This window comes from Malus sylvestris, chromosome 13, assembly GCF_916048215.2.
Source record: "Malus sylvestris chromosome 13, drMalSylv7.2, whole genome shotgun sequence".
NCBI classification, from domain to species: Eukaryota; Viridiplantae; Streptophyta; class Magnoliopsida; order Rosales; family Rosaceae; genus Malus; species Malus sylvestris.
The window spans coordinates 29,402,053-29,429,729 of NC_062272.1; the positions used below are offsets into that span (position 1 = coordinate 29,402,053).

Sequence of the window (27,677 nt, forward strand, 5' to 3'; positions counted from 1 at the left end):
CAACTGAAAATCGTTTTGTTTGCAAGTGTGACATGTGTGGAGAAGAACCTCCTAACTAGCCTTTTATCCATCCTTTTCATCCAAAAACGTTTTACAATCTGTTTTGTTTTAAAGTTTCTGTTTTGTTTTCAATTTTCGTCCAAAACAAATCCCCTTTTATTTTGAAGTCTTAGATTAGTTAGAATATGTTTTGATTTGTGTTTCTAAGTGTTTTGATTCAAGTTTTCACCCAAATTCGTCCAAGTTCTTGTTAGGTTCTCAAAACTGCCCAGAAAGTGGTTTTTAGGCAGTTTTGAGGCATTAGGTTGCTGTTTTGAGTTTTAGGTTTGTTTAAGTGTTTTAACCTTTAGTTTTGCATTCTTTGAGTCTAGTCTAGTGTTTTAAACTTTGTTTTTATGTTCTTAAGTCAGTTTCCAAGTGTTTAGTAATCCCTCCTAATCCCCGGTTTAGAACGATCCCTACTTACATCTTTACTACAATTTGACAAAAAGAGGGTTTAATTTGTGTGCTTATCTATTTCGCATCAAAAACTTAATGATCTTTGCTTGTATCTCTATTATGCAATTCATGTGGGGAACTTGTGGGGAATACTTTGGGTTGTCGTATGCAATCATCTAATTCAATAACTTTAGGAAAATCTGAGGGTTAATTAGTGCAATTCACGGTTAATCTGGGGCGTTGGGAATTGATGGTTTATTGAAAAGCAATTGGAAATCGTTTTGTATGCAAGTGTGACATGTGTGGAGAAGAACCTCCTAGCTAGCCTTTTATCCATTCACTTTACTTAAATTCGTCCAGATTTCATTAGTTCTTTACTTTACTTGTTTTGCTTTCAAATTCGTCAAAACCAAATCCCCCTTTACTTTGTAGAGTCACATTAGTTAGAAAGTGATTTCGTTTGTGTTTTTAAGTGTTTTGAACCAAGTTAAAACCTATTTTCGTCCAATTTCACTCTTAGTGGCAGATTTGAGTCTTTTAGCTTGTTTTGTGCTGTTTTGAGTCTTTTGAGTTGTTTTAGTGTTTTATAGCTTAGTTTTGCATTCTTTGAGTCTAGCTTAGTGTTTTAAACTTTGTTTTACGTTTTTAAGTCAGTTTAGAGGTTATTAGCAAGCCCTCCTAATCCCCGGTCCAGAATGATCCCTACTTACATTCTTTACTACAATTGATACAAGAGGGTTTAATTTGTGTGTTAAGTTAATTTTCGCATCAGTGCATGATTTTGAATTCAATTCAATTTTAACTTTCTGTCACACTTATGCTTGTGGAGGTCATTTTGGTACTCAAAGAATAGCACTTAAAGTTTTATAATGTGGATTTTATTGGCCTACTGTATTTAAGGATGCTAGAATCTTTTGTATGACCTATGATCGTTGTCAAAGAATAGGCAATATAGGTTCAAGAGACCAAATGCCACAGAATCCTATATTCTTTGTTGAGATTTTTGATGTTTGGGGCATTGACTTCATGGGTCCTTTTCCTTCCTCTCATGGTTTCAATTATATTTTACTTGTAGATTATGTTTCGAAATGGGTGGAAGCAAAAGCCACCCGTACTAATGATTCTAAAGTGGTTGCAGATTTTGTCAAAACTAACATATTTGCCAGTTTTGGAATGCCGCGAGTAATTATAAGTGATGGGGGTTCTTGATAGGAGCATATTTATGCGACTGAGTTAGCTTGTTCTCATGCATTTATGTTGTTATTTCTTAGTTAATTATGTATTTTAAGCTATTTTCGTGTGTTTGTAGGTCCATAGGCCTTATAAAGCAATAAGATGCATTTTGGTGCATTTTGGAGCAGTTTTAGGCTTGGAATGAATAGCACATGCATGGAGCAAGGTGGATGGACGAAATTGAAGACTAAAGAGGCTAGGAATGTGTTAAAGAGAAAGAATAATTAATGTAAAAAGGACAAAGAGCTCAGCCACAAAGGGGTGTTACTCCACCATTCACCTTTCCATCATTGCCGTGCACCACCCTTGTCCCCTTCATTATTTCAGATTTCATGCGCCATTACATTGAATCGTTGCACTCAATTGCTACACCATTCCTTGTTCCCTCCATCATTTCAGAATCATGCATCATTACATTGAATCATTGCACTCAATTGCTATACCATTCCTTGTTCCCTCCATCATTTCAGATTTCATGCATCATTGCACTCAATTGCTACACCACTCCATGTTCCCCTCCATTGCCATGCACTTCCTCTATAAAAGGAAGTGTGTGTAACATAAGCTTAGTTCATACTTTGTTAGATCATTCACTCCCATTTTCAACACAACCTTCATCCAAACACATCCATTTATCTTCACATCCATTCCTCCATACAAACAAACCTTCAAACACTCACCAACATCTTATGCCGTAGCAAAGGAAGGGAAGGAAAGTGCTTGGACGTGCTTGCTGTCCAACTTGGATCGTTGGAGCGTTTAGGTGTTTTCTTTCTTTTGTTTCTATTGTTTAAATTCATTTCCTTTCATTTTATTGTAAATATGAGTGGCTAAACCCCTCTTGGCTATGGGTGATTTCAAAGCCATGATTATGTGTGCAATATAATTTGATAAATTCCAGTTATGAACTCTTGAATCGTTAATGCAATTGGCTTAACTATTTGATTGATAACTTATTTGTATATGTTAATTAAGGGTCGACACTTAATTGGCATGCATAAATCCGTTGCTAGAATATAAGGAAGTTTCACATAATCATTACAAACTTATATTCACATGTAGTGAAGGTCGCTTATAAACGATCGCGTTAAGTTCAATTCCTAGCATGAGTGACATGATGTCATAGTTGCAAGTGTTTTGTCAATGCTTATGATTTTCATTAAACGTAATGATCTTTGATTGTATCTCTATTATGATGTCTTTAGAAGAATGTTTTGGGTTGTCAAATGATGTCATCCAATCCAATAAAACAAGGAAAATCTGAGAGTTAACTAGTGATGTCACGGTTAATTTGGAGCATTGTCGTTCATAATTCAATGAAGTAGTATCTGGAAATCAAATTATTTGCATACATGTCATGTGTGGAGAAAAAGCCTCTAGCTATCCCATCCATCATCTTATTTCTCAAATTTGTTTAACAATCTGTCTAGTTTTTCATACTTGTTTGTTTGTTTCAACTTCGTCCAAAACTCAATCCCCCTTTACTTTAGTGTGTCTAATTAGCTAGAATCTATTTTAATTTGTGTTTTTAAATGTTTTGATTCAACTAAAAGTCAATTTTCATCCAAAGTGATTCATAGCGTCTAGTTTAAGTTTATTTAGTTGTTTTAAGTTGTTTTGAGTATTTTAAGTTTGCTTTGAGTCTCGTGAGTCTTGTTAAGTATTTTTAAGTTTAGTTTTATGTTTTTGAGTCAGTTTAGAGGTTATTAGCAAGCCCTCCTAATCCCCGGTCCAGAACGATCCCTACTTATACTTATACTACAATTGTCAAAAGAGGGTTAAATTTGTGTGTTAAGTTAATTTTCGCATCAAGTTTTTGGCGTCGTTGCCAGGGATTAGCAACTTTGCTAATCCCTTGTTATTTCTTTTTGTTTATTTTCATGTGTTTTTGTTTATTTTCATGTGTTTTTGTTCCTAGTTGATGACTTTACTTGTTTTCTTATTTTAGGTGGTTTATGACTCGAAGTTCTCAACCTGTTCATAAGCATATCCTTGACTTTGACGACGATTTTGAACGAACTTTGAGACGAGCAAGGAATCAACAAGAACCCCAACCACCTCAACCGGCTCAGATTTTGAAGAAGTACAAGACATGGCAGCAGACAATCGAACAATCAATGAGCTTTCTGCTTCGGGATTGGACAATGCCGCATCACTTTGCATTCAATACCCTGTGGCTGCCCAAAGAAAGACCGATAACTTCGAATTAAAGTCCAGTTTATTGCACCATATTCCTAAGTTCCATGGGTTGTCCATGGAAGATCCTAATAAACATTTGAAGGAGTTCGAGGTTGTTTGTTCGAGCATGACCCCTGTAAATGTTGATAGGAGCATTCTAAAAATGAAGGCTTTTCCCTTTTCTCTTTTGGAAAAGGCTAAAGATTGGTTGTATGAACTAGCCCCCGGAAATATCACATCATGGGAGAGTATGAAACGGGCATTTTTGGAGAAGTTTTTCCCAACTTCTCGAGTCATTCTACTACACAAAAGGATTAGTGGCATTCAGCAAAACCAAGGTGAATCCTTTCCCACTTACTATGAACGTTTTAAAACCCTTGTTGCTTCATGTCCACAACATCAAATGAAGGAGGAGCTTCTTCTTCAATATTTCTACGAAGGGCTTCTACCAATAGAACGTCAGATGTTAGATGCCTCAGCGGGAAGAGCTTTGGTGGACAAAACACCCATGGTTGCCAAGACCTTAATTGTTAACCGTGCGTTGAATGCTCAACAATATGAAGGTGTTGGTCAAAGGGACATCCCCCGACAACAACATGTTAATGAGGTAAGTGCTATTTCCGAACTTCAAAATCAAATGGCTAATCTTATTACTCTTCTTTGGCAGGTGGTTGAAATACCAAAGGTACAAAGTGTAGCTGCTTGTGGCGTGTGCTCAATGCAAGGACATCTCACGGATAAGTGCCCTCAATTGATCGAGAATAGAGGGTGGGAATTTGCCAATGCCATAGATTTTCAAGACCACAATCAGCAACATAATGACCCCTACTCCAACACTTACAATCCAGGGTGGAGAGATCATCCAAATTTCAAGTGGAGAGAACCACAACAATCTGCCCAACAAGGAGGATTTCGGCCACAACCCCCTGGGATGTATCAAAGGCCATATGTGTACCCAATCAAGTTCAACCACAATCTACCCAAACTAATTCAGGTACATCCATGGATAATGATCAATTGTTCAATTACTAACTTATTTAGTGCAGGGGCAGCAAAATCAAAATAAAACAATGCTCAATCAAGCTAAGGAGGTGGATGAATTGAAGAAACAAATGGGCCAAATGGCGAAGTTCATGGGGCAAATCAAAGAGCAAGGCAAACTGCCTAGCACAACCGTTGTGAATCCAAGGGGAGGATTTGAATTCGTAAAGGCAAACCTTGAGAAGTGGAAAAGAAGTTGGAACGGACCCCCAACCATCAAAATCTGCCCAAACGGAGGACGAGAAGCTGCAACAAAAGGAGGATGTCTAACACACACCCACGGCAAGGAAGGAAACAACCTTGTCGTGCACTCTTACATTCCCTAATCCATCCAATTTGTCCACCACAGGTAAGAAAGGTTCCAATTCGGTTAATTCTAACGTTATTCCACCAAATGCACCTTTCCCTCGCAGATTCATGCAAACACAGAATGAAGAAAGTGAAAAAGACATCCTTGAAACATTCAGAAAAGTACAAGTCAATATTCCACTCTTAGATGTCATCAAACAAATCCCGAAATACGCTAAGTTTTTAAAGAAGCTTTACACAACAAAGGAACCGGATTCGGGAGAAAAAGGTGGTACATGTGAATGAGAATGTCTCTGCAATGTTGCAAAGGAAGCTACCACCCAAATGCAAAGATCCAGGTAGTTTCACTATCCCTTGTGTTATTGGAAATACGAGGTTTGAACATGCTATGCTAGATCTAGGTGCATCAATTAATGTCATGCCATATTCTGTTTATGCATCTATGAATCTAGGAGAGCTTAAACATGATGGTGTTGTTATTCAACTAGCCAATCGATCTAATGCCTACCCGAAAGGAGTTTTGGAGGATGTTTTGGTGCAGGTAGACCATTTGATTTTTCCTGCAGATTTCTATGTGCTTGACATGGAGGATGCAGCCCACTCTCCACCACCATCAATCTTACTTGGACGACCTTTCATGAAAACAGCTCAAACTAAGATTGATGTGGCCAATGGAGCATTAACAATGGCATTTGGTGGTGATATGATTCACTTTAAAATTCCTGAATCTAATGTGAATCTTACTGATGTTCGTTCTTGTTTTTGCCATTGATGTAGTTGAAAACATAGGACAAGAACCTTCAACACCAACCAAGAAGGATGAATTTCCAACCACCAATGAAGAGGAAATTGGAGTGGAGCATAAAGAACACACCACTAACCTCCAAATGCATAATCTGGCCGAAAGCACATTTGGAAAATCTGTTTACAGTGCTGTCACTTCATTGCAACACATTGGTAAACCACTTATTCCAATTTCGATTCCCATTTCAACTAATAGGTTGTTACCTTGTATGGTGCAGGTCCCCAATCGAATCCAAGCTGGTGGGAATGATTACATTGACTTAAGGATGCTCAACGCCCCAATCGGGAAGGATTACTATCCCCTTCCATTCATAGAGCCAATGTATGAGTATTTGAGGAGCATGCCGTAGAGGACATACCACTCCATGTCGTGGGCCCTATTCAAGCTTAAATGGAAGTTTCGTCCGGCTAGAAAACGTTAAAGCAAGTGCTTCTTGGGAGGCAACCCATGTATTAAAAAAAAAGGAAGATCTTTGAATCGCTCCACAATTAGTTTTGCGTTTCTAAAAACCTTCCCTTTTCTGCATTTTTATTTTGCCATGATTGTCATTTTTATTTGTTGCTTGTTTAATTGTTTTTTGTGTGGGTTTATTTTTTTAAACATTGACAGATATGCAAGGTACTTTTACATTAAAATTCGTGAAAATGAACAGGGAGAAGAAAAATACAAGAGATAGCCTTCACAAAGGCTGCTTAGGAGAAGTCTCAGTAGTCGGCGGAGCCACAGAAGGAGGAGGTATCGGAGGTTGATCATTTGGAGCTTCACTACGCGGTACAGCCCCAGAAGACGAAGGCAAATGCTGTTGGAACAAACTCACAAACCTCTGATGATCAAGTAAAATCTGACCATCAGATTCCTGCATCTGGTCAATCTTCCTCTTCATGTTTGTAGCATAGTTATGTGTAAGCTTGTGCAACTGTTTATTCTCATGCTTAAGCCCTCTAATCTCCTGTTTGAGACTCATCACTTCAGCCGGCCAAGGATTCAACTTGATGGGTTCGAGCAAATAGACGTTGGGCCATATTAGACATAGAACCTGCACACTGCACACTGAGAGCCAGAGAATCCTTAACAGCCAACTCATTAGACCGTTTGGAAAGTAGTCTGTTATCTTTGGGAGTGACAAGGTTCCAGGCCACCACCGCAGCGATCATATCATTCTTCATCGTCGAATCCCCAACGGTAAGAGAACCAGTAGGGGATATAAAGGATGGGCGCCATATTTTGTTTTGCTCGAGGACTAGCAAAAGCTAAGTATAGGGGAATTTGATAGGAGCATATTTATGTGACTTAGTTAGCTTGTTTCTTGGCATTTATGTTGTTAGTTCCTAGTTATTTTATTATTTTAAGCTATTTTCGTGTGTTTATAGGTCCAAAGGGCTAAAGTGGCAAGAAAGTGTATTTTGGGGCATTTTGGAGCAGTTTTGGGCTTGGAATGGATAGCGCATGCATGGAGCAAAGTGGATGGACGAATTTGAAGACCAAAAGAGACTACGAATGTGTTAAGAAGATGAAGGAATTAAGTCATGAAGGAGTGAAGAATTTGGAGCCATGTGTTCCCTTCCATGTCCCCTTGTTGCATCAAACTTTACCTTTCACTTTGTGTCATAACTTTCTCTTTACCTTTCACTTTGTGTCATCACTTTCCCTTTACCTTTCACTTTGTGTCATAAATTTCCCTTTCCCTTTCCCTTTGTGTCATAACTTTCTCTTTCCCTTTCACTTTGTGTCATAACCCTTCCTTGTCCCTTTTGCCTTTCCTTCTCCTATTAATAAAAGCCTTTGCCACACACCATTAGTTCTCACTTTTGTAATCGGACCATAGAAGCAATGCTCAAAAAGTATAATGACACACATAAGGTTTCGACACCTTGTCTGTATCACAACATTTAAATTTACATTCCCTCAGCAACAATCGCTTGCTCCAAACGTTGTGTACTTTGCTCGAGGTATATTCATGATCCATTCCTTTTGCATATTGTTATTGGTTTTCTTCAAAATAGTTGGAGGAAGCAATTTACGTGCTCGAATCCAAATGTAGCAATGATCAAGGCTCGACTATCCATTTGCCATTGCGCCTCATGCATCATTGTGCAATCAAACCAAAGGTGAATAATTAAGAAAAGCATTCTATACCCCCCGTCAGTTGTTAGGAAAACACCTTTGTTATGTTGATATTTGGAGCAATATTACTCTTGAATCATGTATGTTTCTTTCGTTGGCAAGAAATTTTGTTTTTGTATTTTTTATTGAGTCATACTCTCATCTAATATTATTAATTTTGATAATATCTTTAAATAAAAAGAAATTAAATTAGAATAATAATTTAGTCTGAGTCCTATCAAACACCAAACTGGTGACAATGCTATTTTCATTATCCTGCTTCTTAGTCCGACACTGCACCAAACGCTTCATTAAGTTAGTCCAGTTTAGTCTAGTCTAAGCTAGTTTAGCTTAGTTCCTGAAGTTAGTTTAGTCCAAAATAATCCGCTGCGACAAATACACCCTAACTAAATTAATGGAGACTAATCGCTTACACAAATCTATATATGAAGAGAGCACATACATACACTCTTCCGTCAACAAAGTCAATGATGACCACTTTTGAACGGAGACAAGTGTTAGTAAGCAAGGTGCTCTCTTAGAAAAGAGAAGTTGCATGGATGCATGTTAGGTTAGGGTGTGAGAGAGCACAACAAGTTGTTTTCTCTTGAGCGATGTGACTTGCACCCTGAAGCTTAGGAGAACACAACACATACAATACAAGGAAGAGCAACAAGGAAAGCTAGCTAATACCAACGAAGCCATATATATATATGTGTGTGTGTGTGTGTGTGTGTGCGTGTGTAATTCGGATTTAGCAGGTACTATATTTATTCATTTAGGATCTATGTTTTATCCAGTGTTTAAAATATCGGTATTGGTGAAAACATTGATGAACAAATTTGTGGAAATATCGATGGATATATCGAATATCAATAACAATATCTATTGCCTTCGATTGAAGATGATGAAAATTTAAAATTAAACTTTAGGAATTGTCAAACATTGGTATGGATGAAATATAAGAGTTTATTTGATATTTAACAAACGTATTAGAAATATTGACGATATATATCGATTTTAACCTAAATTAAAGAGTTTATCCGATATGAAGTGAAGTTTAAGCTTCACCCCATTTCCTTACCTTTTTCTGATTTTTTAATATTTTCATAAAAATATCAATCGTGTCAAATAAATTTTAAACATTGGTTTTACCAAACCAGCACAAATCTGAAAGCCTAAAACAAAAAACCAAAAACAACTCTATGACAAAAACAACGCTTAGTATTAAAATTGTCTCAGCACTCCTTCTACGACAAAATCAACGCTTCGTAAAATTCAACAAGCAATATTGCTGCAATTGGCTGAAACGAAGGTGTTTGGAATATGAAAATTGCTACTACAACATATCCATTCGATATGTCAAATACAGGTGGAGTGCCAAATACAACGTCTCCAACATTTATTCCACCCGAAATGTTATGTTTAACGTGTAATTGACAGCAAAATGAGAGACGCTAAAATTGACACAATACAATTCAGTCGTCATTTCAAATTTTTAGACTAAATTAATTAATGCAGGCATTACTCTTAGCCGTCTATAATGTCGTCGTGTATTTGAATTTTATATTTTATATTCTACATTAGTTTTAGAATATGACATTTTTGACTGTAAACATGATTACCCTGTCCATCTTTTTATATAGGTGAGAAGGTTTATGATGCTACGATGGCTTTTTATATAATAAAAAATATGTTAATTTCTCTTCACTTATTTTTGTATTATTGAAACAAGATCTTATTATAGGTTTCATCAGTGTTTAAATTATCGGTATTGATAAAATATTGATATGTAAATTTGTAGAAATATTCGCGAATATATCAAATATTGATATTAATATTAGTTGCTTTCATCAAATAATCGAAATTTATAATGAAATTTTTGAGATTGTCAAGTATTAGTTTGGATGAAATATAAGAGTTTCTTTGTTTAAGAGATGTGTCAGAAATATCGACCATATCTATTTTTGACATAAATTTAAGAGTTTCTTCAATATAAAGTGAAGTTTAGACTAACATTTCATATCCTTCTATGACTTTTAAAACATTTTTATGAAAATATCGACAACTTTGAAGAAATTTTAATTTGACATGAAATTGGGGACATATTGCAGGCGTTATTTACAAACCTCAGCTGTCTTTTACCAAAGCGCCCCCAGAAACCGTTACAATCTCACCACTCAGAAGGACGTAACGCACCGTTATTACTACATGTTCACAAGGGTATTTTGTCAAGGGAACTCCGATGATCGAAGGGATTGAGACATATAAAATTAAACGCATTCAATTCAACCCAACGGTCCAACTTTGACTTCTCTCTCTACCCTCTCTCTCTAGGAAAAACTCCCTCTCGTCTTTTTTTTTGGTCTCAAATGCTGGCCGGTCGCCTGGTACAAATTCAAGTCATCGCCTCGCATGGCAGTTTTCCCAAACCCTGAAAACCCTAATCACCTCTTACTCGAAACCCTGTAATTTCTGATTCATTCAAAACTCCGACGCCATGATGGTTACGGTGTCGTTGGATTTCCTAGTCCCGTCCTTGTGGGAGATCAAGGTCACTGTGGCTGCCTCCGTCTTCGTCATCTGCGCTTACTGGTTTTTCACATTCAGAGGCAGCGGAGGCGGCTCTGCTGATCGCCCACTTTCCGATAATTCCGGTGCGTTTGGGGATGCCATAGATGACAAAGACAAGGTCGAATTCACTACTTTTTAGCGTTCATACGTGTGATTGATTTGATTTGATTTGATTCATTCTGCTATGAGGAATTCTGGGTTTTCATCGATAGTCCGGTTGGTTTAGTCCTTAGTTGTTTATAATTATGTCAATTGGGGTTTGAGGCAAGTCTTGATTTTAGTTTCGTGTTTTAACGTTTTATGTGGGTAATTTCGAGTTTCCATCAAGTAATTCTTTTGACATAGCACTGGTGAAATTTGGTTAGCTTTGTTGTAATCAGTTTTATGCATACAATTCGAGGTTTGTAGTAACTATTGACACTCTAGTGATCGAACAAAGTCAGCTCAAAGTCATTTCTAATCTATCCTTGTGCGTTTCCCAACTTCAAATTTACGAATCCAGCGACCGCTCCTTTGATGGCGTCAACTGAAACCAAGGGAATCTAGCTTGCTATGTACATTATTTGCAATAGCTGGGTATAAAAGTGTCTTTGTCAAGGTACAGTGGAGCTTGCAGCAGCGAGCCCCTTTCAGAGAGTCCTGTTTTGCAGCAGAATTTTATTTTTGGAAAACAAATAGAAGAAGCATATCATTATTTTGATTTTCGGATTAAAATTAACACCAGGAAAAGGTTTAGGTTTATGAAATAATCCCTTCCCTTGGGAATGAAAAACTTCATTTGTGGGTTTTGGATACCTATGGAAAAGGTCAAACACGAAGTAGTTTTCAGTTACAAAACATGCAGTGCATTAGGGAATGTGAAAACTCATTCTGAGCTTGATTTGATCAAACAAGTACAAACTTAATTTCAGTTTTTTCTCTCCGTTAATTTTTTTTTGCTGTTATTGTTATTTTACTATTATCATATTTGCATTTTTCTTTTCTAGTGTCCTTGATGCAAATTCACTGTGATTATAGGAAATAAGTTAGTGTGTCAGCGGACAAATGTGTAAAGAATCTAGTATTACCCTTCTGGTATAACTACATTGGAAGTTCTATTTGTTTATAATTGCTCTACTTGTTTAAAAACAAAACAAAGAGAAGCTTACTAAAGTAATGTTAGCCCCATGTACCTTCCTACACTTGTTGCAGCTACCTTTAGATTCTGTATTGTATGTGAGGGCTAATTATTAATCAAAAGAAGTTTTTTTAGCGTAATAAATGTAAATCTTGATGTGATGACGGAACAAAATGATATTTTGGTTTTCTTAATTGTATAGTCTTTATCCACTGTTTTTGAACATCCATTATGTTTGTGACATGCAGTTTCAAAGATAACGGTTTCCTTGAGTAATTTTTAACTTGTTTGACATGCAGTTCTGCACTTATTTTGTAGATCCAGTTGAAAGGAGATCTTCAAAACAGTTCTGCATATCTAATCAAGGTATTTCATGATTGATTCTGGGGTTTGTACTTCAATTGATGAAGACTTGAATATAAAAATCCATGTGCCTTATTTGTATATCTATTTAATTATTTATTTATGATGAGATGGTGCACTGGTTTCCAGCTGGAATTGTTGGCGGCTAAGAATCTCATTGGTGCAAACTTAAATGGGACATCGGATCCTTATGCTATGATCACTTGTGGAACAGAAAAGCGATTCAGGTTGCCTGATTTTGTGGTCTTGTACTGTGCCACTTTTTGTTTAATGATGGTTAAGAACAGACACGCGCACGCACACATACACACAATCATATACATATCTTATGTATCATGAGTATGTTTTATGTACTCTTCTTGCTAATGCAGTTCAATGGTCCCTGGTTCAAGAAATCCCATGTGGGGAGAGGAGTTTAATTTTTCTGTTGATGAGCTTCCGGTTCAGGTAGGCATCATGTTTTGTTATTTTTCTTCTTTTATTCCTAAAGTAGGTTCAACCTTACATAAAATACTTATCTTTGTTTTTCTAATAAGCTATACAGAAAAGCTGGTTCTAATATATCATATTAAGAGTGCTGCGATTTCTGTGTGCCCTGCATTTAAATTAAAAGGCTAACCAATGCCTCTTGTCCTTCAGAGGGCTTTATTGATATTTTCAGGCTTGCTTATATGAACACTGATTTGTGGAAAATAATAGTGTTTATTATTTTTTTGTAGTGTTTATTATTTTTTTGTATGTATTGACAGCAGTATTATGTTCGTTGCATCTGAAACTGTATTTCCTTTTGTTTGGATTAAGCTGAGAATATTGATTTTGTAGTGATCTTTTTATGTAGGATTGGTATATTAAACTAATTTATTTTCCTACTGGCCTAGCAGATTAATGTGACAATATATGACTGGGATATAATATGGAAAAGCACTGTTCTGGGTTCTGTGACTGTTCCAGTTGAAACCGAGGGTCAAACAGGTGCAGTATGGTATACATTGGATAGCCCATCAGGGCAGGTAGTTGTTTTCTCTGCATATCATCTTTGGGTTTAGTTTTATCCTTCGTATGGCTATTAGTATTCTCACTATCCCTTATAAATTAAAATCTTTTTTTTTGCTTGTCAGGTGTGTCTCCATATAAAAACAATAAAACTACCTGTTAACTCTCCAAGGTAGTCTTTTTGGACTATATTCCAAACTTTTTCTTTCAGTTTATCTTGAGAGCCGTTTATCTTATGTGTGCAACTTCAGGAGTTGAAGTCATCACTAGAGATTCTTGTGTGGATTCTATAGTCAAATAATTTTTCTTTTTATATCATGCCTGGAAATAAATATATTTCTCTGGGTTTCATGTGATTTTCTGTTATGAGATGATACTACATATTGGATTTCAATCATGTTCATAGTTTCACTTTTCCCTTAACTGCACATGATGTGACCACAATTTTCTTATGCTACGACAGCTCTTTTTCTTTTTTCTTTCTATGCATGCCTTGATTCAGTAGACTAGAACCTGAGTTAAAATATATTGCTGATGTTATTGTTGGTATCTGTAATTTATATTTCTTTATGATGTACTAATAACCATGAAATTAGTGGCAGGGCAATGAATGGCTATGCTGGAGCGAATGCTCGAAGAAGGGTACCTTTAGATAGACAAGGGCCTACGGTGGTTCATCAAAAGCCAGGGCCTCTGCAAACTATATTTAATTTACTTCCAGATGAGGTGGGTTGAGTGCACTAGTGTTTATATGTGGCACTCTTGATAACGTATATCTATTAGTATACATGTACATGATTGTTTAATTATCTGGGTAGTTCCAGTTGAAGGATTAATTTTGGTATCTGTTTCAGGTTGTGGAGAATAGTTATTCATGTGCACTTGAGAGGTCATTCTTGTATCATGGCCGTATGTATGTCTCTACATGGCACATATGCTTCCACTCTAATGTGTTTTCTAAGCAAATGAAGGTTAGGTTATCATTCCTTTCTTTTGAGCTTATCATAAATCATTATTTTTATATATCGTGGAGAAACTAACTTAAACATATTGATGGTATATCTAATTTCTAGTTTTCTCCTGTTTCTCATAATCTTTAATTTTTGTTAGTGGCTGCGCATATTCCTATATAAACTAATTTGGATTCTATAACCATCTTATATATATATCCTTAGATTCACAAGGTCTTATTAATCTTTTCAGTGTCGTGGTGGTCAAACTTTTAAGCTATAATGTTCTTCTTACTCTTTTAAGTTATTCTCATTTTGTCAACTTTGGTGCATTTTAAGTTGTTACAAGAAGCACGATAAAAAATGTTTATGAAGTCATACAGAACTGCCTCTTTTGGCACACAGATAAGCTCAAAACAGGCTGCCGACCCTTGATAGGTTCAGAAAAGAGGATGTCTTTTTTTCCATCCTGCCCCTGAAATATCTGACAAATTTTGACAATTTTGATGGTTTCAGTAAAATTTTTGTGTGTTGGGTAAAAATCTTTCAGACTCAGTCAATGTGTAGAGAAATTTTGATGATTTTGTTTTATATTCCTTGCTGGAAGATCTGAAACCTGTTTTTTCAGTTGGGTTTCTTTCCATTAATGAAATGATGTGTTTGGTTTGTGGCTGTTTGACATATTGCATGGTGGTTTGACACTTTGTACATTTTTACAAACATGTTTATTTGATGCATAATTTGTTGAGTATTTTGCGGATTTAGTCCCTGAATTATCACCCAACTGAAACTTAAGTCCTGAAATATATTTTTTTTCAAAAAAATCAGTCCATAAAATCATTAAAAACTGCCAATTTAATCCCTACTATAAGACTCGAAGCTATTATATTCAATTTTCCGTCAACTTAAGTCACGTGACTTGCATGTGATAGCTTTTGAAGGGTAGATTGACAAATTTATAGTTTAAGAACTTATATTTCCGAAACATTAGAGTATGGAATTAACTTTGAAGGGTAAATTGGCTATTAGATTCACAATCTATATGTAACGTTAAGGTCTGATGGTCGAGAGAATGACAGCATTACCCTCTTAAGTGTGTCACGTGCAAGTCACATGACTTAAATTGACAAAAAATAGGATAGAATAGCTTCGATTCCTATAGTCGGGGCGATATTGGCAGATTCTTATGAGTTTAAGAGCTTAATTTTCTGAAAAAATAATTTAGGAACTTAATTTTCACTTGGATGAATATAGGGTCCTTTAACCTTTTATTTTTCTAATCTAATATACAACATTTATGGACACAGAACATCTGGTTCAGAGGGTTTGCATTTGCAAGGGCTCAGTGTAAAACTTTTGATGAAGTAAAGATAAGATTAAGCATTTGTGATACAAACAATTATATTGATTGGAGTAGTGAATTATATTGCTTTATTGGGGACAGAAACGAGGATGGGGGAGCCATCTTGGATTTTGCAATGGCATATAATCTCTTTTTAGCCAACACCTTCTTTAAGAAGAGAGAAGAACATGTGATCACCTACAAAAGTGGGTCGGCAAAAACACAAAAAGATTTTCTTCTAATGAGGAAAGGGGATCGTATAACTTGTAAGGATTGCAAATTTATACCGGGAGAGAGCTTGGCTAATCAACATCGCTTGTTTGTGATGGATGTACATATCAAAAGACAGAAAAAAGAACAAGACCTGGAAGTGCCCAAGGACTAGATGGTGGAATCTAAAAGGAGAAAAACAAGCCATTTTCAGAAAGAAAGTAATCACCTAATGCATGTGGGATAGAGATGGGGAAGCTAGCCAAAGGTGGGATTCCATGGCTAGTTGTATCCGAAAAGTAGCAAAAGAGGTATTAGGAGAGTCCAAGGGCTTTGCTCCACACCAAAAGGAATCTTGGTGGTGGAATGAAGAGGGACAAACAAAGGTGAAGGCTAAGAAGGAATATTGTAAAGCCCTATACAAGGATAGGACTGATGAAAATGGTGAAAGGTATAGAATAGTGAAGCAGGATGCGAAGAAAGAATGTTGTAAAGCCCTATATAAGCGACTAGATACCAAAGAAGGAGAGTTGGATATCTATAAACTAGCAAAGAAGACAAGGGAGAGGTGCATCAAGGATGAGGATGGAAAAGTTCTTGCTACAGAGAACGCGGTCAAAGACAGATGGAGAGTTTATTTTCAAATTTTTTCAATGGAGGACATGAAAGGAGTACTTCTTTGGGGGAGTTGAGTAACTCAAAAGAGTGTAGAAACTACTCCTTTTACCGCCAAATCAGGAAGGAAGAAGTGGTTGTAGCTTTGAAAAAGATGAAGCATAGAAAAGCAGTGGGCCCAGATGATATACCAAACGAAGTGGAAAGTCTTGGGAGAGACGGGTATAGCATGGCTCACAAACCTTTTCAATAGGATTTTGAAAACGAAGAAGATGCCAAATGAGTGGCGAAATAGCACTTTGGTGCCTATCTACAAGAATAAGGGCGACGTACAAAATTGCATGAACTAAAGGGGTACTAAGCTAATGAGTCATACAATGAAGCTCTGGGAGAGAGTCATTGAGCATAGATTGAGGCAAGAGACACGGGTTTCGGACAACTAATTCGGATTCATGCCCGGGGCGCTCAACCATGGAGGCAATCTATCTCTTACAAAGATTGATGGAAAGATATAGAGATAGGAAAAAGGATTTACACATTGTCTTTATAGATTTGAAAAAAGCGTATGATAGGGTCCCAAGAGACATTCTTTGGAGGATTTTAGAGAAGAAAGGACTACGAGTAGCATATATCCAAGCTATAAAGGATATGTATGATGGAGTAAAGACTGCCGTAAGAACTCATGAAGGACAAACCGAAAGCTTCCCCATAACTGTTGGGTTACATCAAGGCTCATCCTTAAGTCCTTACCTTTTTGCATTGGTAATGGATGAGTTAACGAGACATATTCAAGATGATATTCCTTGGTGTATACTTTTCGTAGACGATATAGTGTTGATAGATGAAACTCAGGAAGGGGTAAATGGGAAGCTTAACCTTTGGAGAGAAGTGTTGGAATCTAAAGGTCTTCGCCTAAGCCGATCAAAGATAGAATATATGGAGTGCAAATTCAGTGCAAATGGAGGCCAAAATGAGTTAGGGTTGAGGATCGGAGATCAGGAAGTACCAAAGAGCGGCCGCTTTCGCTACTTAGGATGTATCTTGCAAAAGAACGGATAATTAGATGGAGACCTCAACCATAGAATACAAGTTGGATGGATGAAGTGAAAGAGTGCATCCGACGTATTGTGTGATCGCTGTATGCCACTGAAGCTTAAGGGAAAATTTTATAGGACGGCAATAAGGTCGACGATGCTGTATGGCACGGAATGTTGGGCGGTGAAGCATCTAACACATACATAAAATGGGTGTAGTCGAGATGAGGATGCTTCGTTGGATGTGTGGGCACACAAGAAAGGATAAGATTAGGAATGATGATATCCGAGGTAAAGTAGGAGTGGCCGAAATTGAAGGAAAGATGTGAGAAAATCGGTTACGGTGGTTTGGACATGTGCAAAGAAAGCCTACTGATGCTCCGGTTAGAAGATGCGACTACGAGACAGAGGTCCAGGGCCGAAGGGGTAGAGGAAGACCTAGGAAAACTTTGGAAGAAACTCTAAGAAAAGACTTGAGAGTACTTGGATCTAACGGAGGACATGACACAGAACCGAGTGCAATGGCATTTTAGGATTCATATACCCGACCCCACTTAGTGGGAAAATGCTTTGTTGTTGTTTGTTGTTGTTGTATTGGCCAGACACTGCATCTATTATAGATACATTTTTCTAATATGAAAATGTAAAGTAAATAATGACTTGTCAAAGATTGTGCATAGGTATTTTTTTTATCATAAATGGTCCCTGAAATTAAGATCCCTCATCATTTTGGTCCCTATAGTTGAAGATCGGTCAATGTCATCCCTGAAGTCACTAAAGCACATTAATGTTGTCCTTTTGTTTGAATTCCTTAAAAAGTTCTGTTTATGTGCTCACTTGGCGCACATGTAAGCTCAGTGTAAAACTTTTGATGAAGTAAAGATAAGATTAAGTATTTGTGATACAAAGAATTATATTGATTGGAGTACTGAATTATATTGCTTTATTGGCCAGACACTACATCTATTATAGATACATTTTGCTAATATGAAAATGTAAAGTAAATAATGACTTGTCAAAGATTGTGCATAGGTATTTTTTATCATAAATGGTCCCTAAAATTGGGATCCCTCATCATTTTGGTCCCTGTTGTTAAAGATTGTGCTTTAGCACATTAATGTTGTCCTTCTGTTTGAATTCCTTAAAAAGTTCTGTTTGTGTGCTCACTTGGTGCACATGATATGATGCCACGTGGATTATCCACCAACCCCCACACCCCAACTTCCATCTCCCTCTCCGTCCCTCCCTTTTGACCCACCTTGACTCGTGATTTAATATTTTGGAGTAGTTTAAAAAAATCAGTAGCATAGCTGTGTTTTTTATAGTTCTCTAGTATGCAATATGTTGGTTTTCTGTTTTTTTCTTTTTTCTTTTTTTTCACAAAAATATCTTTCAGGGGCATGACCTAAAAGTCCCAAATAACTATGTAATTCCTTCTATTATAGACTACTTTTTATTTTTTTTATTTTTTTATTTCTTGATTCTTAGTCTTGAAAAGATAAAGATGCATGTCATTTGATTGATTTGTTGTTTAGTTGGTGTTAGGGGTGGTTTGGGAGTGAGGTGCTTAAAAAAAAAGCACCCATGAAAAAAAGCTGTGAGGGTTTTAGGTGTTTGGTAAACTAAAAAAAAGGGCTTATTTTGGAAGCTGCTGTGAGAATAAGCTGAAGCAGCTATTTGCAGCTTTGGAAAAATGGCTTTTTTTCAAAGCACACGAAGCTACAATGCTCTTTTAATGAAAAGACTCACTATCAGACCGTTTTTTTTTTTCCAAAAGCACTTTTACAAAAAAGTTTACCAAACACTGCTGATTTATTCTCACAGCCGCTTATTCTCACAGCACAGATGCTTATTCTCACAGCAGCTTGTTTTCAAAGCAGAGCAATACCAAACCAGCCCTTAGTTTTGTTTCTATATGTTATTGATAGTTACCATCTATGTCAAGTATAATTGTTTCTTTAATATCGTCTGTGTTTATTTACTTTTTGACAGGTCATCATACCGTTTGGTGATATTGATGAGGTCTCTCTCTCTCTCTCTCTCTCTCTCTCTCTCTCTCTCTCTCTCTAAGGCCCCATTGTTGATATATTTTCAATGCTTAATCACTGGATTTTTTTGGGTTCATGAAGATTCGGAGGAGTCAGCATGCATTCATTAATCCTGCTATAACAATTATACTGCGCATGGGTGCTGGTGGGCATGGTGTACCTCCTTTGGGGAGTCCTGATGGTCAGTGATCGGTTCTAAATGCTCTGTTTTTACTTTAGACAGAACTTTTTTTTTCTTTGTTTCTATCATTCGATAGACTGAGTGGTGCATTGTTTTTACCAAAATAAAATATGGAGTTCTTCGCAAAAAAACAGTGTGAGGAGCTTCAGTTTTGCATTTCATTTCCTTTCTCTCTTTTTTTCTTGTTTCCCACTAAGTAGAGTTGAATTGGTCCTATTAAGTTGGGCTTAGAGCTTTGGAAATGTACTTGTTCAGAATGCAGATGTGAGGACAGTGCTTTGATTTATAGGTCATCGCTAAATTGTGAATTTTTTTCCTAATCTTTAATATTTCTCATTTCAGCTTTCCATAAATATTGAATCATATGCATATGATGTAATCATTTGACCTGAGTTGCATGAAGCTTCTGTAAAAGTGCCTCTTCCAGTTTCTTGATTGCGTGTAAGCTTTGCAGTGTCTTTTATTTTTGGTCTTCTTTTTTCCCCTATTTTCTCCCTTTGGTGTTTGTCCTGGATATATTTTTGTTTGTACTTGCATGTATGATCAGATTGATTCACAAGCATTTGGAATTTATCAAAAAGTATGTTCCCTTTTGTTACTATTGATAGTTAGTGGAATTTATAATTTACTCTTTCAATCATTTTTTATCCTTTTAATATTGCTTTGCCTTTGTTTTCTTTGTTAGATTAAATGTAACTCTCCCTTGGTCCGGGCAAACAATGAATTTTTACTCTCTGTTAACAAAATTGCTTGAACTTTATGATTAGAACTTGAAATGAAAGAAAACACCCCTTCTGTGTCAAGTGTTTGAACTTTCCCATCAAACAGAGGCCAAGTGTACAGGCTACATTATAATCATCAATCTCCTGTACTAAATCTGGAAGTACGAAATGTTGGATACTTGTTTTATTTTAACTTATCCTCTGCTACATTTTGGTCACACTATGCCCTCTTTCGGTCTATTCCATTCAATCTCTGTTAAGTTGGCGTATGAGGCAGCTTGGGCCTAACTCTGGAAGTACTAAATGTCAGATACATATTTTATTTTAACTTATCCTCTGCTACATTTTTGTCACACTATGCCCTCTTTCAGTCTATTCCATTCAATCTCTGTTAAGTTGGCGTATGAGACAGCTTTGGCCGAGTATTTTGGTCATTTGACGCTGTTGTTGATGTTGCTAATTGGTAGCTGCCACATGGCATGGTGCGCCCACATCTCCCCATTTCTTTTTGTTTACCTTACCTTCCTCATTCTCTGGGTAATTTTGACAACCATGGGGGTCTGGCCTCTGAGTGGAAAACCGAAGGAGTTGGGTGCTTAGGGCTGGGCTTGCAGGTTGCAGAATTTGTGGGTGGGCAGATCAGATTTGGGATTGATTGTTTGGGGGGTGCGGGGTGGGTGGGGTTTTGGGTCAGGTTGGAGAGTTGGTGCGTGGGCGGGTAAGATTTGAATTGATTGCAGTTCCAATGGTCGGCAGGTGGGATTGGACAGGTGGTGGTGGTGGATGTCAAGGAGAGGGATTGGGGGTTTGGGGTAGCTTGCGTGATTGCATTTGACATCGAGTGGGGGAGAAGGGTGAAGAAAAAGAGAGAAGTTGCGGCCAGAAGGTGGAGTGGGTGGTTGGGGTTATAGTCTTTAGGAACCTTTTTTTTTTTCTTCAGTTTTTTGCTTTTTTGGTCAATCAGTTTTTTTCTTTTCAATCTGACTTCGTTTAGCTTTTTATAGGGCAAAGTGGGACAAACTGTGAGTTTTAGGGGGTTGAACAACGGTATATCAGTTTGAGGGGGCAAATTGACTAGTATCAGGGGCCAAATGAATAATTTAACTTTTACTCAATGACATGACAGTTGGTAAATACCATCTGTTTTAACTAGTGGACATTCTTTTGTTGGTTAAAGTCTTGCACACTAGTATTTTGTTGACGTGTTATTTCATATGGATTATGGTCTTTATGTTCTTTATTCTTTCTATTCTGTTTTGCTATATGAGTATTTATACTGTTGAGAAGCACCATTATGATGAATTTATCTGTTAATGTGCCATTTTCAGGCAGAGTCAGATATAAATTTGCATCATTTTGGAACAGGAACCACGTGTTTAGAGGTCTATTGCGTGTAGAAAAGAATTACCATACAATGCTCGAAGCTGAGAAGAAGGTTGATAGCATGTATTTCATAAGTTATGATATTTTATATTAGCGATGATTATAATTTATAATGATGATTATGTTAGTGTTGCATAAGTTGGATGTGGATATTTAATCATGCTCTTTTTATATGGTGCAATAGAAGCACCATTGATGGGGCGACTGGAGTTATGTGGCTTTAGTGTTAAGTTGTTAACAAGATCAATTTCAGTGGCTTTAGCATTTATAAGACCATGTTTACACATGCATTCTTTCAACATATATCTGGACGATTTTTAGCAGTAATACAGCTCTTATATTTTCATATGTTATTTTTGTGGTAAATGTGAATTTCTATCTGTTTTGCTTGAATGGTTGGATGAAGAAATTTGTTTTTTCTGTTGTATAGGAAAAGGCAGAGTCAGCACTGCGTGCGCATAGCAGTTCTGTAAAAGGAAGTCAGGCTAAGATTCCTGAAAATATCATCCCCAAAACTGGAAAGCTTCAAGCTTTTATCAAGGAGGAAGCTGTAACCAGCATATACACTGTATGCATCATTCTCTTTCGTCTGCCAAGAGATTAGTTATTTTAATCAGTTATTATTTATTAATAAGCATTGCTTCTTCCAGGATGTTTTCCCGTGCACAGCTGAAAAGTTCTTCAATTTATTGTTGAGTGATGATTCAAATTATTTGCGTGAGTATCGTTCAGCACGAAAAGACACTAATCTTGTTGTAAGTGCCTTCTAATTTTAAACAGTGCAAGCTTAGTAATTCAGAATTTCATGCATGTATTTGTTGGGCCTTGGTTACAATCTTTACCAATCCCAATATTGATTCTGATGGTTTGCTCGGCCTGGGATTATGATTGGGTTTGTGGGTGGCAAAATGTTGTTCAAGGAGGGTTGCTATCTATCTACATCTTTTGTTGATTGTTAATGCGGGATATTTGGTGGTAGTGTAGTCTTTTTCAATCGACGAGACTAGTGGCTTCTGACGTACGAATTTCAAGTCTCATTTGTTTAATGAACATCATGATAAAATATTGATGTATTTTTATTTCCTAAGATGCACATATTACTCATCGTTCTTTGTACTTTTATTTTTCTCTTAATGAAGGGTTTCCTATTGAAAGAAAGCAAAAGTCTGAAATTTCGTTTGTTTTGACATTTGCAGATTGGACAGTGGCATCCTGCAGAGGAGTATGATGGTCAAGTCAGAGAAATAACATTTAGGTGCATTTGTAACAGTCCTATGTGCCCTCCAGATACAGCCATGACAGAATGGCAGCATGCTGTTCTATCACCGGACAAGATAACACTGGTGCGACAAATTCTTTCTTCCTCTGCTTCGATTATGTTGTTTCCAGTGTTCCATATTCATAATATAAATATAGTAACATTCTTCGTATTTATATAGTAACATTATTGCAGTATCATCAGGCCTTTCTCATGCTTTCAGCTTTTTCATTCTGGTTTCTTTCAAATTTCCTTTTGTTGTTCTGAAGCTGTTTGCTCTCAGTTTAAATATTTTCATTTCTTAATTTTTTGGAGTTTGTTCCTTGTTTAAGGTGTTTGAGACGGTGCAACAGGCTCATGATGTTCCATTTGGGTCTTATTTTGAGGTATCCAATACCTTGATGATTTTATTTTGAGGTTCAGTATCTTTTATTTTTTCTGGGATGATATGGTGCATGTGTAATACTCATTTTGAGGTTCAGTATCTTTTATTTTTTCTGGGCTGATATGGTGCATGTGTAATATTTTTGGAAGACTCAGATCGTTATTCCTGTCATTGAATTAAAGTCAGCTTATTGCATTATTAACATGAGACTTGATACTGATTAGCAATTTTTTTTGTTGTTATCTTTATCTAAATGTTTGTCAACGTTGAATCACTGTATCAGGTCCATGTTAGGTGGAGCTTGGACACTATAGATGAGAACTCATGTAATATAGACATAAAAGTAGGTAAGGTTTTAAAAATCCTCTTTGCTCCCATTAGACAGCAGTGTTAATATGCGTTATTGCTAATTACTTGTATAGTGAGATAGTTATGTTGTTGCTCCTGACGTAGTGGAGCTGGCGCATGAAACACACGAACGCTAGGCTGATACGTGTTGTTTTATCTTGGAATGTTTTGAAGAAAGTGGTTATGGGTTTTGCAACTTGTTACAGGTGTACATTTCAAGAAATGGTGTGTGATGCAATCCAAAATAAGGGCAGGGGCGATTAACGAGGTTTGTACCATGTTTTCTTGTCGTTTTAGTTGCGCACATTGCCTCAAGAATTGAATGGTCAGTAATAATTGTAGTCGTTCATTGCAGTACAAGAGAGAGATTGATCTGATGTTGGATATTGCCCGTTCATATATCATCAGGTCGAGTAGTTCAAATGGTGAGACTGACAAAGCCACGTCTTCACCCTCGGTAACTCGAGATAGTAGTTAATTTATATGTAATGTATGTCTGTATGTATTTTACCCCAAAAGAGAGACAAAAATGTGTATGTTGAGTCGAGTCGAATGAGAGCGTTAGTTACATCTTGTTATACACAAATAAATAGGTTTGTCTTGTATGTTCCAGAGTTCCAGTGTAGCTACTGCAATGTGCTTCCTTTTGTTTTGTTCATTTTTATAATTTTGACATTTTATATCACAATTAAAGTACCAACTTTTCAGAAAATTACCAACCACATCCCATTACCTTTGGATTAATCGACAATTTGTGGGCCTTTACATTAGAATTGGATCCCATTCGGATCCACTTTAAGATTTCCACATCTTAGCTATTTATCGTGTATTAGGCGATCAGAAATTATTTAATTTTTTTTATTTAAAATTAAACACAAATTGTATCTGACGAAAAATTGCCTCATGATGAACAATGAACGGTTAGGATGTGGAGATTCCTAGAATCCCCACAAAATGGATTTGGCGAGGATCCTCTTCCCTTCACATTTATGCGCCTAAATGCATTTACATTTTTGCTCTCATGCACAACCCACGTGGCATCGGTGCAAGTGTGCAAAATTGTCGCCAGTCACGGCCATCGGTCTCAAAAAACTTCAAGTCACTGTTCATCAATAACCAAAAAGAAAAAGAGTAAATAAGTGCAACTTTTCCTCCGATTATATTTTGTGGTGTGAGTTTTAGGGATAAGTTTGGTTTCATTTGGTTTGGTTGTTTATCGAAATTAGAAACTAAACCAAAATTACTATTCGATTCGGTTTTCACAGTTAGGTTTGGTTTTATTTTATTTATTTATTTTATTTTATAAATAATAAACATTTCAAATTTCAATATTAACAATTCCAGCTGCTTGTGGCATGTGCTCAATGCAAGGACATCTCACGGATAAGTGTCCTCAATTGATCGAGAATGGGGGGTGGGAATCTGCCAATGCCGTGGGTTTTGGGAGCCAAAACCAACCAAGGAGTGATCATTTCTCTAATACATACAATCCAGGTTGGAAAGATCATCCAAATTTCAAGTGGAGGGAGCCCCAACAAACCCAACAACAAAGTGCATTTAGGCAGCAACCTCCGAGATTCTACGAAAGGCCATACGCACCCACACAGCCCCAAGCACAACCTGCCCAAACCAAATCAGGTTCGTCCATAGATAATGATCAAAAGTTTCAATTATTAACTTCTATGGCGCAGGGAATGCAAAATAGAGACAAAAAGGTGGATGAATTGGAGAAGCAAGTAGGGCAGATTGCGAAGTTCATGGGCCAATTTAGATAGCAAGGCAAGTTGCCTAAATCAACCGTTGTCAACCTGAAAGGAGGATTCGAATCTGCAAAGGCAATCATGTTGCGAAGTGGAAAACAGGTTGGAATAGCCACACAACCATCTAAATAAATCAACCCCAAAAGAGGACGAGAAGTTGCAATTCGAGGAGGAGGAACAAGAGCAGGCCACGGAAAGGGTAGAACCACCCTTGCCGCAACCACCTAAACACCCTAATCAGTCCAACAAGGGTAAGGAGGTTCCAATTTCGATTATTTCTAACGATATTCCTTCAAATTTACCATTTCCTCGCAGATTTATGCAATCAAAGAAGGAGGAGGCTGAAAAGGACATCTTGGACACTTTTAGGAAAGTGCAAGTCAACATTCCACTCTTTGATGCAATTAAACAAGTTCCAAGGTATGCCAAGTTTTTAAAAGAACTTTGCACAACTAGGAAGAGAATTTAGAACAAGGAGGTTGTCAAGGTAAGCAAAAATGTCTCAGCTGTCTTGCAATGTAAACTGCCCCCTAAATGCAAAGATCCGGGTAGTTTTACAATTCGATGCGTTATTGGAAATACTAGATTTGAGCATGCCATGTTAGACTTAGGTGCATCCATTAATGTCATGTCATACTTTATTTATGCATCAATGAACTTAGGGGAATTGAAAAATGATGGAGTTATTATCCAATTGGCCGATCGTTCTAATGCCTATCCAAAGGGAGTTTTGGAAGACGTTTTGGTGCAGGTGAATCATCTTATCTTCCCAGCAAATTTCTATGTTCTAAAGATGGAAGATTCAAGCCATTCTTCCCCGTTGCCAATCTTGCTTGGACGACCATTCATGAAGACGGCTCGAACGAAGATTGATGTGTTTACAGGGACTTTGACCATGGAGTTTGATGGGGACATTATTAATTTTAATATTTCAGAAACCATTAGACATCCACTTGAGGACCATTCTTGCTTTTCGATTGACATAATTGATTCATTGGTGTAGGCATATTTTGATAATTTGAATGAGGACGCCCTTGAAACAACCATTGTACAAGGAATGGGAGTGAAAAATGAAGGGGCAAAATGCAAGGATACCCACGGCATGGATGAGGAGTTCCTTGCCGTGCCTACTTGTGAGGACAAGGCCGAGATACTTGTAGCCCTTGAAATATTGCCAAGTCATGTTGGTAAGTCTTCTAACCCACTTTCAATTCCCGTTTCTACTAATAAAATGCTTCCTTCAGTGATACAGCCACCTTCCCTTGAACTTAAACCGTTACCTAGCCATTTGAAGTATGTCTTTTTGGGGGATAACGAGACTTTGCCCGTCATCATCTCAAGCACACTCATGGCACAATAGGAGGACAAGTTGGTGAGGGTGTTAAAGGAGAAAAAAACAGTCATATGATGGACCTTGGCCGACATCAAGGGAATCAGCCCTACCACATGCATGCATCACATACTTTTGGAGGAGGGGGCTAAACCATCTCGAGAGGCTTAACACCAACTCAACCCTCCTATGATGGAAGTTGTGAAGAAGGAGATAGTCAAGCTACTTGATTGTGGAGTGGTCTATCCAATCTCTGATAGTCGTTGGGTTTCGCTGGTCCAAGTGGTTCCCAAGAAATCTGGAGTGATAGTGGTGAAGAATGAGGAGAACGAGCTTATGCCCACCGTATCCAAACCGGTTGGAGAGTTTGCATTGATTGTAGAAAGATCAACGCCACCACAAGGAAGGATCACTTCCCTTTGCCATTCATTGATCAAATGCTTGAAAGGTTAGCTGGTGATGCGAAAATTAACTTAACACACAAATTAGACCCTATTGTATCAATTGTAGTAAAGAATGTAAGTAGGGATTGTTCTGGACCGGGGATTAGGAAGGCTTGCTAATAACCTCTAAACTAACTCAAAAACGTAAAAAAAAGTTTAAAACACTTAGCTAGACTCAAAGAATGCAAAACTAAACTATAAAACACTCAAACAACTTAAAAGACTCAAAACAGCACAAAACAAGCTAAAAGACTCAAATCTGCCACTAAGAGTGAAATTGGACGAAAATAGGTTTTAACTTGGTTCAACACACTTAAAAACACAAACGAAATCACTTTCTAACTAATGTGACTCAACAAAGTAAAGGGGGATTTGGTTTAGACGAATTTGAAAACAAAACAAGTAAAGTAAAGAACTAGTGAAATCTGGACGAATTTGAGTAAAGTGAATGGATAAAAGGCTAGCTAGGAGGTTCTTCTCCACACATGTCACACTTGCATACAAAACGATTTCC

At 37.1% G+C, this 27,677-nt stretch overlaps 1 protein-coding gene and 1 long non-coding RNA gene across 5 annotated transcripts; both read left to right on the forward strand.

The window, feature by feature from the left end:
* The first annotated feature begins 10,392 nt into the window (after window positions 1-10,392).
* Window positions 10,393-24,342, forward strand: LOC126597065 (BAG-associated GRAM protein 1). Of its 4 annotated transcripts, none has more exons than XM_050263828.1 (18): window positions 10,393-10,799; window positions 12,117-12,164; window positions 12,291-12,388; window positions 12,533-12,608; window positions 13,043-13,171; window positions 13,280-13,326; window positions 13,751-13,880; window positions 14,009-14,125; window positions 19,298-19,327; window positions 19,435-19,534; window positions 21,585-21,691; window positions 22,070-22,207; window positions 22,290-22,394; window positions 22,836-22,982; window positions 23,230-23,283; window positions 23,566-23,629; window positions 23,837-23,898; window positions 23,986-24,342. In XM_050263828.1, exons 1-18 carry the CDS (start codon window positions 10,608-10,610, stop codon window positions 24,106-24,108), a joined length of 1,767 nt encoding a protein of 588 aa, XP_050119785.1. In that variant the 5' UTR covers window positions 10,393-10,607; the 3' UTR covers window positions 24,109-24,342. The 4 variants fall into 4 exon arrangements, with proteins under 4 accessions (XP_050119785.1, XP_050119786.1, XP_050119787.1 ...); XM_050263829.1 differs by having other exon boundaries at window positions 13,757-13,880; XM_050263830.1 differs by having other exon boundaries at window positions 12,123-12,164.
* On the forward strand, window positions 14,133-18,682 carry LOC126597073 (uncharacterized). Its single transcript, XR_007614127.1, has 2 exons — window positions 14,133-17,985; window positions 18,338-18,682. It is a non-coding gene; the product is annotated as an uncharacterized LOC126597073 (long non-coding RNA).
* Window positions 24,343-27,677: the final 3,335 nt, after the last annotated feature.